At 40.2% G+C, this 12,452-nt stretch overlaps 1 protein-coding gene across 2 annotated transcripts in view; it reads right to left on the bottom strand.

Annotated features, from left to right (window-relative positions):
• Positions 1-10,954, bottom strand: part of ttc28 (tetratricopeptide repeat domain 28) — a 147,228-nt gene extending 136,274 nt beyond the window's left edge. Inside the window, exons 1-2 of one of the 2 annotated variants that reach the window (XM_041969192.1) lie at positions 10,560-10,954; positions 2,878-3,240 (exon numbers count right to left, since the gene is read on the bottom strand). In XM_041969192.1, coding sequence (XP_041825126.1) covers positions 2,878-3,240; positions 10,560-10,589 — 393 coding nt within the window. In that variant the 5' untranslated portion in view covers positions 10,590-10,954. The remainder of the gene's footprint in view (positions 1-2,877; positions 3,241-10,559) is intronic. The other variant, XM_041969193.1, reaches the window with a different exon arrangement.
• Positions 10,955-12,452: the final 1,498 nt, after the last annotated feature.

Below are 12,452 nucleotides of genomic sequence, written 5' to 3'. Positions count from 1 at the left end.
AAGTCGACAAGGGCAGCAATGGGGCAAACTGTGGGAGGCAAAGAGAAGAGAAAAGAGCAGAGAAGAGAGCAAAGTCTGCGGCTGAAGGGCAGAAAGAGGCTACTGAAGCAGAAGTAAACGTCCTCCTCAGAAAGACTCTCTCTGATTGGTAGTTCATTAGTCCTGACCTTAGCTTTGACCCATGGCGAATGCTGTGTGAGCTCACCGCCACTATACAGGCGCACACACAGGAATGCTGCTTCTGTTATTGTCTTTAAGTGCCAAACTCCGGCCAAGGACTCGCCAGGGTTTCCAAAACAAAATAACAGCCGTGCAAAGCTGCCTCTCTCTCTCACACACACCCAAACACCACTTCCGTCCATTCTCTGTGACAGAGAAAGGAAGCAGAGTGGAGCTGGACAGGCCCCAGATGTCCAGACAGACGTAGCCTGGCAAACCCGGTCCCCTGACTGCCTGCTTCCCTCCCTGAATGGAGTTAAAAGACTCAGAGGCCTCACTAATCTTCACTCCTTCAGTCTTTACTGTGTTATTGGGTGTAAGGAGCCACTTCAAGTGAAACGGAGCATTTAATGCAGTCTCAAGCTGTTTGTAGTAAAGCACTGGACAGTGAAATGATCTTGTATCATTTTCTTCATTTTTATTCTTGTTGTTATACAAATTCTTTCAGAGAGTTGGGTGTTTACCTTTAAGCAAACACTGACATGACCACCAGGGTTTTCACATAAAAAAAAAACAAAACTTCATAATGGATGCAGCTGTAATGGGTTTGTATACTTGATGTGTTCATGAACATTAGCAATTCATCTGCATACCGTTGTCAGACAGTCGATCTATTTAATGCTTATTGGACACTAAGCAGTATAAGCAGATAAACATCCCTTCACTTCCACCACCTGACCGGGTAGCTTGCTAATGTTAGCAATACAAGCTGCTAATTATAACTGTTCATGTGATGGTTTATTCTTTACTCTTTGTCCTGAATTTCAGACCATTTACCTCTAAATTTGGAAATCAGGGGTGGGATGTGATAATAACTGACTGGCTACCTTGCTATAATTAGCAACACAAGCCGCTAACAGCATAATATGCTGCTTTCTGACCAGATACCCAAACTACCTCAGCAAAAGGAAACAGATCTTAAATCAGGCTTCACAAAACAGCTTTTCTCTGAATTATAACTGTTCATGTGATGGTTTATTCTCCACTCTTTCCCTGAACATCTAATAGTGCAGGCCGTCTACATCTGAACACAGAAATCTGGGCTGGGGTGTGGTAGCTGACTGGCCTTGCTAAAGTTAGCTATTCAACCGCTGTCCAAAACCCAAACCACCTTAGCAGAAAGAAAGAGGATTTCAGTCAGGCTTTACAACACAACTTGGCTCCTCAATATAACTGATGATTTGCTGGTTTTTTAATGTTCTTTTCTTTGAATCTCTAATGGTGCAGGCCATTTACCTTTAAACTCTGAAATCAAGAGTGGGATGTGTTAATAACTATTAGCAAATGCTAATGTTAGCAAAGCAGCCGCCAACAACACAATATGACGTTTTCTCCACATTAAAACACCACAATGTATTTAATGGGGAATTGACAGCCTTTTATATTACTTACTAGTGAAAGACAAAGTTTTTTTAAAATGCTTCTTATCACAAGGAAGCCATGTTGGATTTTGAAATTAAGGCTAAGTCAGAAATCCAACTTTGAGGAGGCTTTCTGGTATATTTTTTTGGAGTGAAAGGTAGAAATTCAAATATCAAAGAGCTTTATATTAATATAAAAACATTTTGGTTATTGTGCCTGAAACTTTTCAGTCTGCATCTGCAACTTTTGTTATAAAAAAAAAAAAATCACAGCACACTTTAAGCTTTTTTTCCCACCGAGGACCTAAATCAAGACTCCTGACTTTTCCTCAATCTGTTTGATCCCCATTCTTCATTAAATGTAGACTTTTATGTGGAGTTTGATTTATAAAATGCTTTAAGAAATTAAACTAATTTGCTTTAATGGCCATTTGAATAATGAATAAGAAGTAACTCAGAGATCTGTCATTGTATTCCTACAACAGGACACAAATAATCTGCAGAAAGCTTCAGATTTTAGTTTTCAACCTTTTTTTTTTTTAATTTTTCATTCAATCTCTTTGCACAGAGCACTGTGAAATTACCTCGCAAGTCAAGTTGATATCACCCAGCATACACCCACATTTGGTTATTATTTCTAATGATGTGCAGAGACCAACAGCAACACATCAGTAACAACATACTCAGTCTGCGTCGCTGTCCAGCTTTTTGTTATCATGGCATTACTGCTAAGGCTTGTTTATTTACAGCCATGTCTCATTATTCTGAGTTATGTGTACACGCTGTTCTTTTCAAACACTTGTCAACAAAGACAGACTACACAGCACAAGCTGAACATTATGCTATAAAAGCACAACATGCGGGCTGCAGAATCTAAATAGGAGGCTTGTGTTGGGCCACTGTGCAGCAGTAACAAACGGTGGTAAAACAAGCCGTCTGACAGGATCTGGGAATAAAAGACCAGAACGCCACTCAAAGCCCATCCGACTTCCAAGGCAAAAAGTATATTCCACCCAGCAACCAGTGATTGTGAGTTGCTGATAAGTTTTTGAGAGAAATCAGGAAAACAGAAGGTGACGCTTTAATTATCAGGGTTTATAATTGGCTGCATTACTGCTGCTTCACATTAAACTCATCATGGCTTTGAGAGGCTGGAAAGTGAAAACTCATCTATTTATCCATCAATTATATAGTCACCTGCTACAAAAATGACCCCTCCACTCCTACCATCTCTATCACACACTCATCTGAAGTGTGTGGCTGATCATCGACAGGTCATGCAGGTCAGACCTCTTACCTTGGGCCATTTGGGGTTGATGAGGCGAGCTTTGATGGCGTCATCCAACGCCATGCTGTACTGGCCCAGCCTTAGATAAGCTGCGGAGCGGTTGCTGTACAGGATGCAGTTTTGGGGGTCGGCGGTGAGGGCCTCCGTGTAGAGGCGTACAGCCAATGCAAACTCCCCCTGCTGGCAAGCCTGGTTACTGCAACGCACTCGCTCCAGGAACTCAGCCTTGCTCAGAGCGGCGGGGCCGGGGCCCGACAGCCGATCGGCCCGTCTCCCTATAGAGACTGAAGGGATCACAGGAGAGGAGGAAGAGGAAGATGAACAGGGAGGGTTGGTGGTTCTGCTGGTGGAGCGAGAGCCAAAAAGAGAGAACTGAGAAGATAAGAGAGGGAGGAGGACAAGATGGGAGGGAGGAGGACAAGATGGGAGGGAAAGGTACAATTAACTAAAGATTAACTAAAGCTGGCATGTTTATGCAAAGATGATGCAAAGAGCACTTTCTCAACATCTGAGACAAGAGTGAAAAATTCATTTGATTTATTGATCATCATCAGTGTGAACTCCTCTGTAAAAGAAGTTTTAAGCCTTCAGGTGTTTGGTAACACAATGCCAAGGAGGAAAGACATCAGCAATAATCTTAGGCTTCACGCTGCAGGCAAAGGGGACTCAAATCTGACATTTTTTAACCCATATATGACCCATATCAGATCTTTTTATTACCGCGCAAGTCAGATTTTTTTAAATCCTCACAGTCCACTTTCTAATGTGGTATGAAGTCGGATATCCAAACTTTTTCTAAGCAACCTCAGACTGAACGTTCGTGTCACATTTCATCTAAATTTTACATCATTGAAGTGAGACAAACGTCAGAAATCTGGGTCGTATTTCTGACAGTATACACAAAGGAAGCAGCTGCTGCTACACTAAAGGCCATTGTTAAGATTTGTGCTCTCTCTTTTCTCACTTTATCAAATGGTCATAATTTTGTTGTTTCTGGCTACACGAAATTTTGTTTTAACTTTATTTAAAACCTCTGCTGTTAGTTCCAGGGACATGATGTCTGCTGGATTTTCATATGACGTTACCGTAAGCACTGTTGAAACCCTTTATGGGATTATATGAATGTTGGCTGCTTTGTGTAGCTTGTTTACATGTTTTGTTTAGGTTTGACACAAGGGGGCAGGTCTAGGTAAGTCCTAGACTTCTACCTACTCCTATTAGGACAAGCCAGCATTTACTTTTATTAGGATTTTGTCACTTTACACAAAACATAGTAATGTTTATTGTTTTTTTCCACTTGTTCAAATAAAGATGCTTCATTCATTCATGAACTTCCAATATGTACACATCACATCCATATTTACGGTGTGTGTGACGTCAGATCTTCCTCTGTGTATCTGAGTCATGTTGGGGGTCACGCATAGTTAATAGTGAAGCATGATGCAGGTTGCATTTAGATCATAATGTGAAAAATCATGCAAAAAAATTAGATTTCTGCAAAACTTATTGGATTTGAGTTTTAAGACTTGGAGTGTGAACATCGTCTTAGAGAAGCAACCGTTGTTGAACATCAGTCTGGAAAGGGTTTTAGAGAAAGATTATTTACAAGTGAAAAACAATCAAGACAGCCACTGATCTTCTCTTTCCACAGCCAACCATACCCTCACCTGGCAGGTGGTGAATCAGCTGGATAGCGATGGATGCGTAGCTACGTAACAGCGTGACGTCATATGCAGGCAACACCTTGCTTGAATTATAACAAAGAAGAATGTGACCCAGAAACAAAGGAGGAGAATGGTGAACATCCAGCAGGAAATGTTAGAGCTACATGGACCTGCTTCTGCTATGTTCTATTGCTGAAGTGGAAGTGATTACTCTTTCCATCAATCTGTTGATTGCAGCGTCTCAAGCTCCACATTTTTTTGGGTCAGATCGGTTAGATTTAGACCTTAACAGAGGGCAGAGTTTGGCTTAAATATTCTGGTACCGATCCCAGTTTGTGGAAATGCAAAAAAAAAACATAGCAAACCAAACCCGTTGGTGGAAATGGGGCTGTGGACTGAACCAGTACGGCTTGTTTGGAAAGGCTGCAGGAGAAAAATGGCAGCACGGCTTCAGTTGGCAGAGCTGAACAAACCACAAACCAAACACAGCACATCGTGTCTGATACGATGCTGCAGGCAACACCAAACTGCTGCATTATTTTCTGCTCAGTGGAAGCAGCCTGAACACCTCGGACAGCAGGAAAGGTCAGAAAGATTGAGTCACACGAGACTTCTGCCCTTTTCATTTGCTTCTGTGAAAGCTGCTGAAACTTGGTGTAAAATGTGAACTCTGAGGTTCGCTTGCGTAGCTTTAACATTGAAGCGCTGCCTCCCTCTGATCTGGTGTTTCCAAATGTGTCCCTTCACCAGAGCTTACACCAAGGCCCTCATTATATCCCTCTATTCTCCATCACACACACACAGATATGTGGACAAACACACATGAAATATGCAGACTGAAGGGATTCCTAAAACTTCTAAATGTATTTAGACTGAGAGGCGACTGGCTTGAAGTGGTGCTTCTGACTTACTTTAAATAAACCAGCAGCTGACTGGCAGATGTTTAAAATGGGTGTTTATTTCTTATTTTTAGCTGTTAAGTGTCACTTCTGTTAATGGTAAATATTACTGTCAGATTAGATCTGCTGTAATTTAACCTGAGTTCTGTTGCAAACAAAAAGAAAAAGAGGGAAAGCTCCAAGTTGTGATAAATGTGATGGAAGGAGACCTTGTTTAACTTTTCCAGGCAGGTGTTTGCCTGAATAAACAAATAAAGCCACATGTCTTGTACTGAACTGCTGTAACACATTAATCTCATAAAGCTCATTACTGCTGACCTAGAACGCAGCGAATGGGGCAAATGAAGAAAAATCTCTCACTATTAACTTTTGCAAAAAGAAGTTTCCACACCTGAAACTTCTGTGTGTGTTTTGTCGGAACACTCAGAAATAAAATCATTTGGAAGTGCAGAGGTTGCATTTGTGCACACGTCAGGAAATTACAGCTCTCAGTAAATCCTGACACAGCCCACCTTAAAGATGAGTCCATCTTTGACATGTCTGGAACACATTTCTGAGCCAGCTTCCTCTGCATCCTCCAGGAAGCTCTTTCAATTTTCCAGGTGTTTGGAGGCTTCAGGTTCACCTTCACCTCACATCATGGAGGATAATCAATAAAAAAACTGAGACCTGCAGAGGTCAACAGGCTTGCTGAAGCTGAGGGAACATCAACTTTAACCTGCACAAATACCCCAGCTGCAAATAAGACTCTATCACCTGGGTTTGCATGGTGTTTTTTAAACAAGTCAAATCCTTGAGATGGTACGTGTGCACTGTGCAGTGTGATAATAATGATTAGCAAAGATAATGAACATGTTGTTTCTGGCAGAGAGGGTGGAGCTATGATTCAGCAGAAATGTAGCCTTTTGTGATTGCTGATCTATAAATTTGAGTTCTGTGCTTTCCTGTGTTATGTTTACAGTTAGACAATGATGGAAAGTTGTGCCCTGAATGAAATGGACAGTACAGGAAAAGAAACCCACCACCACCTTTACAGACTGCATCAGGGTTAAAGTGGTGATGTTCAGCAACACGACCTTTTTTCATCTTCTCAGTTATGCAGCTTGCTGGTTTATTCCACTAACCTGTTGCAAATGCATTTGAAGATGCACCTATAACTTATTATTATTATTATTATTATTAAAAGGTGTACAACAAAGTTAAATGTAATTTTAAGTAACTTTTAGATTAATCAAACATTTAATTTAGAACAAGTAGAGTCTTTTAAGTTGACTGAGTCAGTGTTATTTAATCTTTATTTAAAAGAACTGAACTATTTGTGTAAATCTGACTTAAGAGAGTGAGTTCAAACAACCAGGGGGTATAAAGAAAATGAGTTAAGTGAACTAATTTGTTGGAGTAAAGTCTAACGGTCGTCTATGTTAATACAACTCGACATGTTTAGTTTCAGCATTTGTAAAAACTACAGCGGTTTAAGGCAACAGGTTTCCAAATTTCTAGTAAACGCAACTAATCTGAGGTTAGAGTGTACCAACTGTATGCAGTAGTAGCATGTTTTGTTTTTTTTATATAAAAAAATAATATTAAATAATAAGATTGCATGAACAGCTGAATGTTTTAGAATTAGTTTGGTTTATCATACGAGCTGAAAAAGGTGGTCACATTCTGCAGGGAAACAGATTTAGGCTCAGCACCAGCTTAGAGATGTCATACACAGTCCCTGCAAATCGCTTCATAGCTGCCTCGGATTTTTAACTTTTAAGATCAGCCCAAGAAACGGGTGCACGCACTGTCAAATACAACAGTGGCTAGAGTATAATCAGTGGATAACTTATTTTTAAATAATCTTAAATAAGTCAAATGAACGCTGGTGTCCATAAGGCTGCATAAATTAATGTAATTAAGTCGAATGAATGTTAATTAGATGAGTGGTGGTGGTTTTCCCACAATGCTGTTCACCTGCATTAACAACAGTTTAGAGGTAACTCATTGAAACAGCTTCACATTTTTTACTTTTCACTTTGAGATTAACTGGTGTTTTATTTCTTTGGTTTCTAATGATTTCAGTATGAGGTGAAAATTTATAAAAACTCTGTCATGCTCATTTTACACCATAACTAAAATGTCTCAAAGTTTCTCATGTTTATTTTTACTTTTCCGTTGTTTCTCGATATTATGATGAAAAACAATAAACTATTTTGGAACAATAAAATGCAAAACAAAACATAATTTAATGTCTCGTTGATGATCTCTGGCTCCAGAAACCGGTTTTCTAGTCTCTGTATTGAGCTCATATCAGCGGTAATCCACCTTTCACCAGAAAGAGTGGATCACAGTTTACATGAAAAGATTTATAATTAAATGTTGGTGTGATGTGACTCCTCTCCAGTTCCTGCTCATCCCTCTTTAAAACCAGTTATCCAGCATAAAAAAGGGTCGTGGTCTGATGTTATTTTAGTTAAACGACGTCCACTATTTACACTTCATGAATTTATTTAAGGAAGCTGGATGAAAAGTCATCATGTAGGTTGAAAATAAAACAGTTCCCTTCAAATTTATGTGGAATTAATCACGTTTATTTCTACAAACTCAAATCGTTCCAGTTAATTAAAGTCCGTGAAGTTAACAAAAACGTATTTTTTAAGGAACGAGTTTATTATTTAGACAGATATGCACAGACGAGCTGCAGTTAGCAGTCTGAAGAGGTGGAGCATCAGTCAGTGATCTAGTCCAGCCTTCAGGTCTGGCTTGTTTTTCACTTTCTTACGTCCCTCTTTTCTCCTCAAATTCGATCAGATAAGGTGTGTTTCCTTGTTGTGGTTTGATTAGTGTGATGCTACATTTTTGTTTGCGTGTTTGGGAAATTTCCCTGACATTTCTGTGGCAGCATGTCATTAATCCGACCTCTCCAAGCTGCCAGCTGTACCTGCAGGATAACTCAGCACCTCTGCTGACATCTGGTTTCAGCAGCACACACTCAAACACACACACACATGCCAAGGTGGTGTGTCCAGATGAGTTTACACAGCAGAGTTCAAGTTCAGCTTAGAGGAACAACACTGCAACAGGAACGTGACGTGAATATCCTGTCCTCGTCCTTCCAAGATTACAAGCAAACACACACTTCCTGTCCTGTCCCACTACTCCCACCAGCCCCCCATCCATCCAGGGGAGAACATTCCTGGAGAACAACATGGAGACACAAACTGGGAAGCTGAATACCTGGAAACAACAGCTGCAGTAAGCTGCAATTAAATATATTAATTTTCTGATTTTATCCATGTGAGACGCCACAAGTTGTTGCTTTTTTGTAAAATCTCTGCTAACATTACATGAGACAGCGAGTGGAAATGTTAAAATATATCTCAAATGACCCCCGAGGAGCCCAAACCGTCACCCTCAATGTGCTGTAAACAAGAGCGACGTCCACATTTAGCATCACGTCCTGCTTCCTGATGCCACCCCTCGTATTTCCAGCTATGAACCCCCGCTGTGAAAAGAAACAGAGCAAACTATCCTCACATTCACCAGAAAATAACCAGCGGTCCTGTGTCAGCACTGGCTTTAATATGATGAATGGACGTGTTTGTCTGCACGTTAAGCTAAAGATTGAATAAAGTTTATTAACTGCAAACAGAACAGGAGACCTCCTGCTATTAGAATAATACTTTTCCCCTTAAAACAATGTCCATCGTTTTATTCACTTGTTTTTTAAAAAACACATAACTTTTACAGTTCATGCACATTTTTATATCTTATATTTATTCTTTTTTATCTTGTGTATGTGTATATGTTTATTGATTTGCTGACTTGTACTCTTTGCATGCTTCATTGTTTTGCTTTAACACTTGCTGCTACAGCCCCTAATTTCCCAGTCCGGGATAAATAAAGTAGATCCATCTACTCTCCTGACTTCTCTTAACTTCTACTTTGAGTGGTTGGATATAAAAAGTAAGAGTGAAATTTTGGACCTGTGTTTCTGGAAAATTTGCTTTCTAAGAACAAGATATAGATTTTAAAGATTAAGACTAATGATATTTAATCAAGATCATATTTGGCTCTGATGTCTTTCAAACTTACAATAAACATCTTTTTTTTTTCTTCCATCCATCCAGTGTTTTCCATTGCAGGGTGGTGGGGGCTGGAGTGTATTCCAGCTGTGTAAATGTGGCTCATCCAACCTTAAAATGACCAGACTTAAACCTTCCTGTGGCTCTAACAAACTTGTCGCCGCTCTCAGGTGGACAAAAAATGGAATGGGTATGTTCAAAGCCACAGAAAGAGATTTTAACACCATTTCTAAGTTATTGTCTTCATTATTTTGGGTGTTTTTTCTGTTCAGTAATTTAGAAAATTAATGAAATAGGTCATCATCATATCTAGTTTTGTCAAACCAGCAACCAGAAGAAATGGTCACACTTTCAGAAGAACTTCTTCTTGATTAAACAACTTCAGCTACCAGCTCAGATCATTTCAGTAAACAGTTAGACAGCATTACATTTAACGGGTCCCAGCAGATTTCTGAGGTATATTTTGTGTATGAATGTAACTTTTGTTCACTCTGGCCTTCCTGTGACCGTGTAGAGATTTTAGTGAAAATTAACTTTCCTTTTGTGATGCCCCAAAACTTCGCTTGATTAAATTAATATCTTTAAAATCTTAGTTTTGGGTTTGTTTGTTTTTTTGTTTGTTTTGTTTTTTTTACTCCTAATCTGCTTGTAGTTACGCAATTTAACAACATATAATTCCCTTCATGACCTATAATCTAGATTTTTCAGATGTTAATGTGTTTTGTACCAGTTTCCTCTAAAATAATCAGTAAGTAAAAACCTAAATCCATTTTTTCTACCTAAATCCATTTCCAGGCTGTTGTGGTGTGAGTGGGGTGTGTAGATGTTTTTCGGAGCAGAAGTGGGAATGTTTTTAGTCCAGAGCCTCCATGCAGCTGACAGCGATCAGATGGACCTGTCTGTGTGTGATCTCCGTCCAGACGTTTGTCAGATCTTCATGAGATGTGCGCAGCAGCCTGTTTGTGTGCAAACTGAACCACCAAACTCTCAGCCTCCTGCGCAAGTTGCACCTTTTTCTGAACCCAGATCGTTTAACGTAAACTTTACACCGACCTCACCTTCTCCTTCCTCGCCCTTTGCTTTTCCATCTCCGCTAAATCCGGCGACCGCAGCTCCAGACTTTCATCCCCCAGCAGCAGGAAAACTTTCACACACCATCCAAAAAATAGTCCAGAAGTCCTCCACCGCTTCTCTGGCGTAATCAGATACCACAGGACTACAGATATGTGGAGATAAGTGAACTATGTGGCGACTTTTCCAAGTTTTTCCTGGTGGAAGTGGATCCGGAGTGCATGCGCCATGTTCCCGCAGCCGATCGTCTCCTCATAGCGGAATTTAGTGTCCGGTGAGAGGCGGGGATCCGGTTGGTCGGCTCCATGGCTGCAGCCTGCAGCAAGGTTTCAATTACTCCACATGACATCAGAGAAGAGTTGAGTTACCTGACAGATATTCAGTATGCGCGTGTCTAAGTTGCGTGTGATGAGGAAATTAAGTTCTCGTGGAATGAATTTATCGCATTAAACTGATGTTTACAACTTTTATTGAGTAATGCGGTCAAACACCAAGAAGACCAGACATCATTACACAAAGGAAAACATTTTTAGCTTCGGTTTGCCTTTCATTGGCGTCGACACAGAACAGATAAAACATGTTAGAAAACTGTGCTTTTTATTTTCAGAATCTGTATATCTGGATTTACAAAAGGATTACTCCAAGTTTATTCTAAGGTTTTACAATGAAGTAAATACAACCTCAGGTGAACAACAACACATTATATATTACACCCTGTCTTTAATAACTGAACAAAACCAAAGTCAAACTGCAGAAATGGTGTGTGAAAAACTAAGTCCATCCTCAGTGTTTCCATAGGAATTAAGAGGGTCAGTAGTAGCCAGGTGCAGTTAATCAATGCACTAATTAATTCATTAGCAGCAGCAGCAGCAGAGTTTTGAGTCTTCAGGTGTGTGTTAACACAATGCCAAGGAGGAAAGACATCAGAAATAATCTTAGAGAAGCAGCTGTTGCTGGCCATCAATCTGGGAATGGTTACATGTCCAAACCATCTGGACTCCATCGTTCTACAGAGAGATAAATTATTCACAAAACTGAAAAAATTCACGACAGCTGCCAGTCTTCCCAGGAGTGGACATCCCTGTAAGTTCAGCCCAAAAGATCAGGCCGTGCAATGCTCAGAGAATTACCCAAGATCTACATCTCAGACTCTCCAGGCCTCAGTTAGCATGTAAAATGTTAAAGTTCATGACAGTCCAGTTAAAGACTGAACCTGTATGGCTTGTTTGGAAAGGTTGCAGCAGAAAGCCTCTTCTCTCTAGAAACAATGTGGCAGCATGGCTTAGGCTGGCAAAGCTGCATCTAAAAAAACCACAAGACTTCTGGAATAATGTCCTTTAGACAGACTAGACCATGATGCACAAAAAAACAAAACATATCAGGACAAACACCTCATACCAGCAGTCGGCATGGTGGTAGAGGGTGATGATTGATAAACTCCTCTGGGTACCAAGTATTCTAGAGCCAGATGTGAGTTCATCTGTGACAGCTAAAGCTTGGCTGAAACTGTCTCATGCAGCAGGACAATGATCCCAAACACAGCAGCAGATCTACAACAGAATGTGTTGACATGAAGTCAAAGTACAGACCTCAAATTGGCTGAAATGCTGTGGTGGGACCTACAGAGAGCTGCAGAAACCAGTGCTGCAAACCTCAATGAGCGGAATCAACGATGGAAAGAAGAATAGGCCAAATTCCTCCACATCATCCCCAAAAAAATTATTTAAACTTTTTGCTTCTAACTATGCTTCAGGTTCAAGAGGTGGACTGAATTGTTTACACACTGCTTCTTTGTTATATTTTGTGTAACATTTAAAACTGTCTCCATGTTTTTTTCTGATTTAAAAGCAGTTTGTGGAAAAAGTTTCATTCACACAGTT

This window comes from Melanotaenia boesemani, chromosome 19 (assembly GCF_017639745.1).
Source record: "Melanotaenia boesemani isolate fMelBoe1 chromosome 19, fMelBoe1.pri, whole genome shotgun sequence".
Lineage (NCBI taxonomy): Eukaryota > Metazoa > Chordata > Actinopteri > Atheriniformes > Melanotaeniidae > Melanotaenia > Melanotaenia boesemani.
This window is presented reverse-complemented; position numbering and strand designations above follow the sequence as displayed.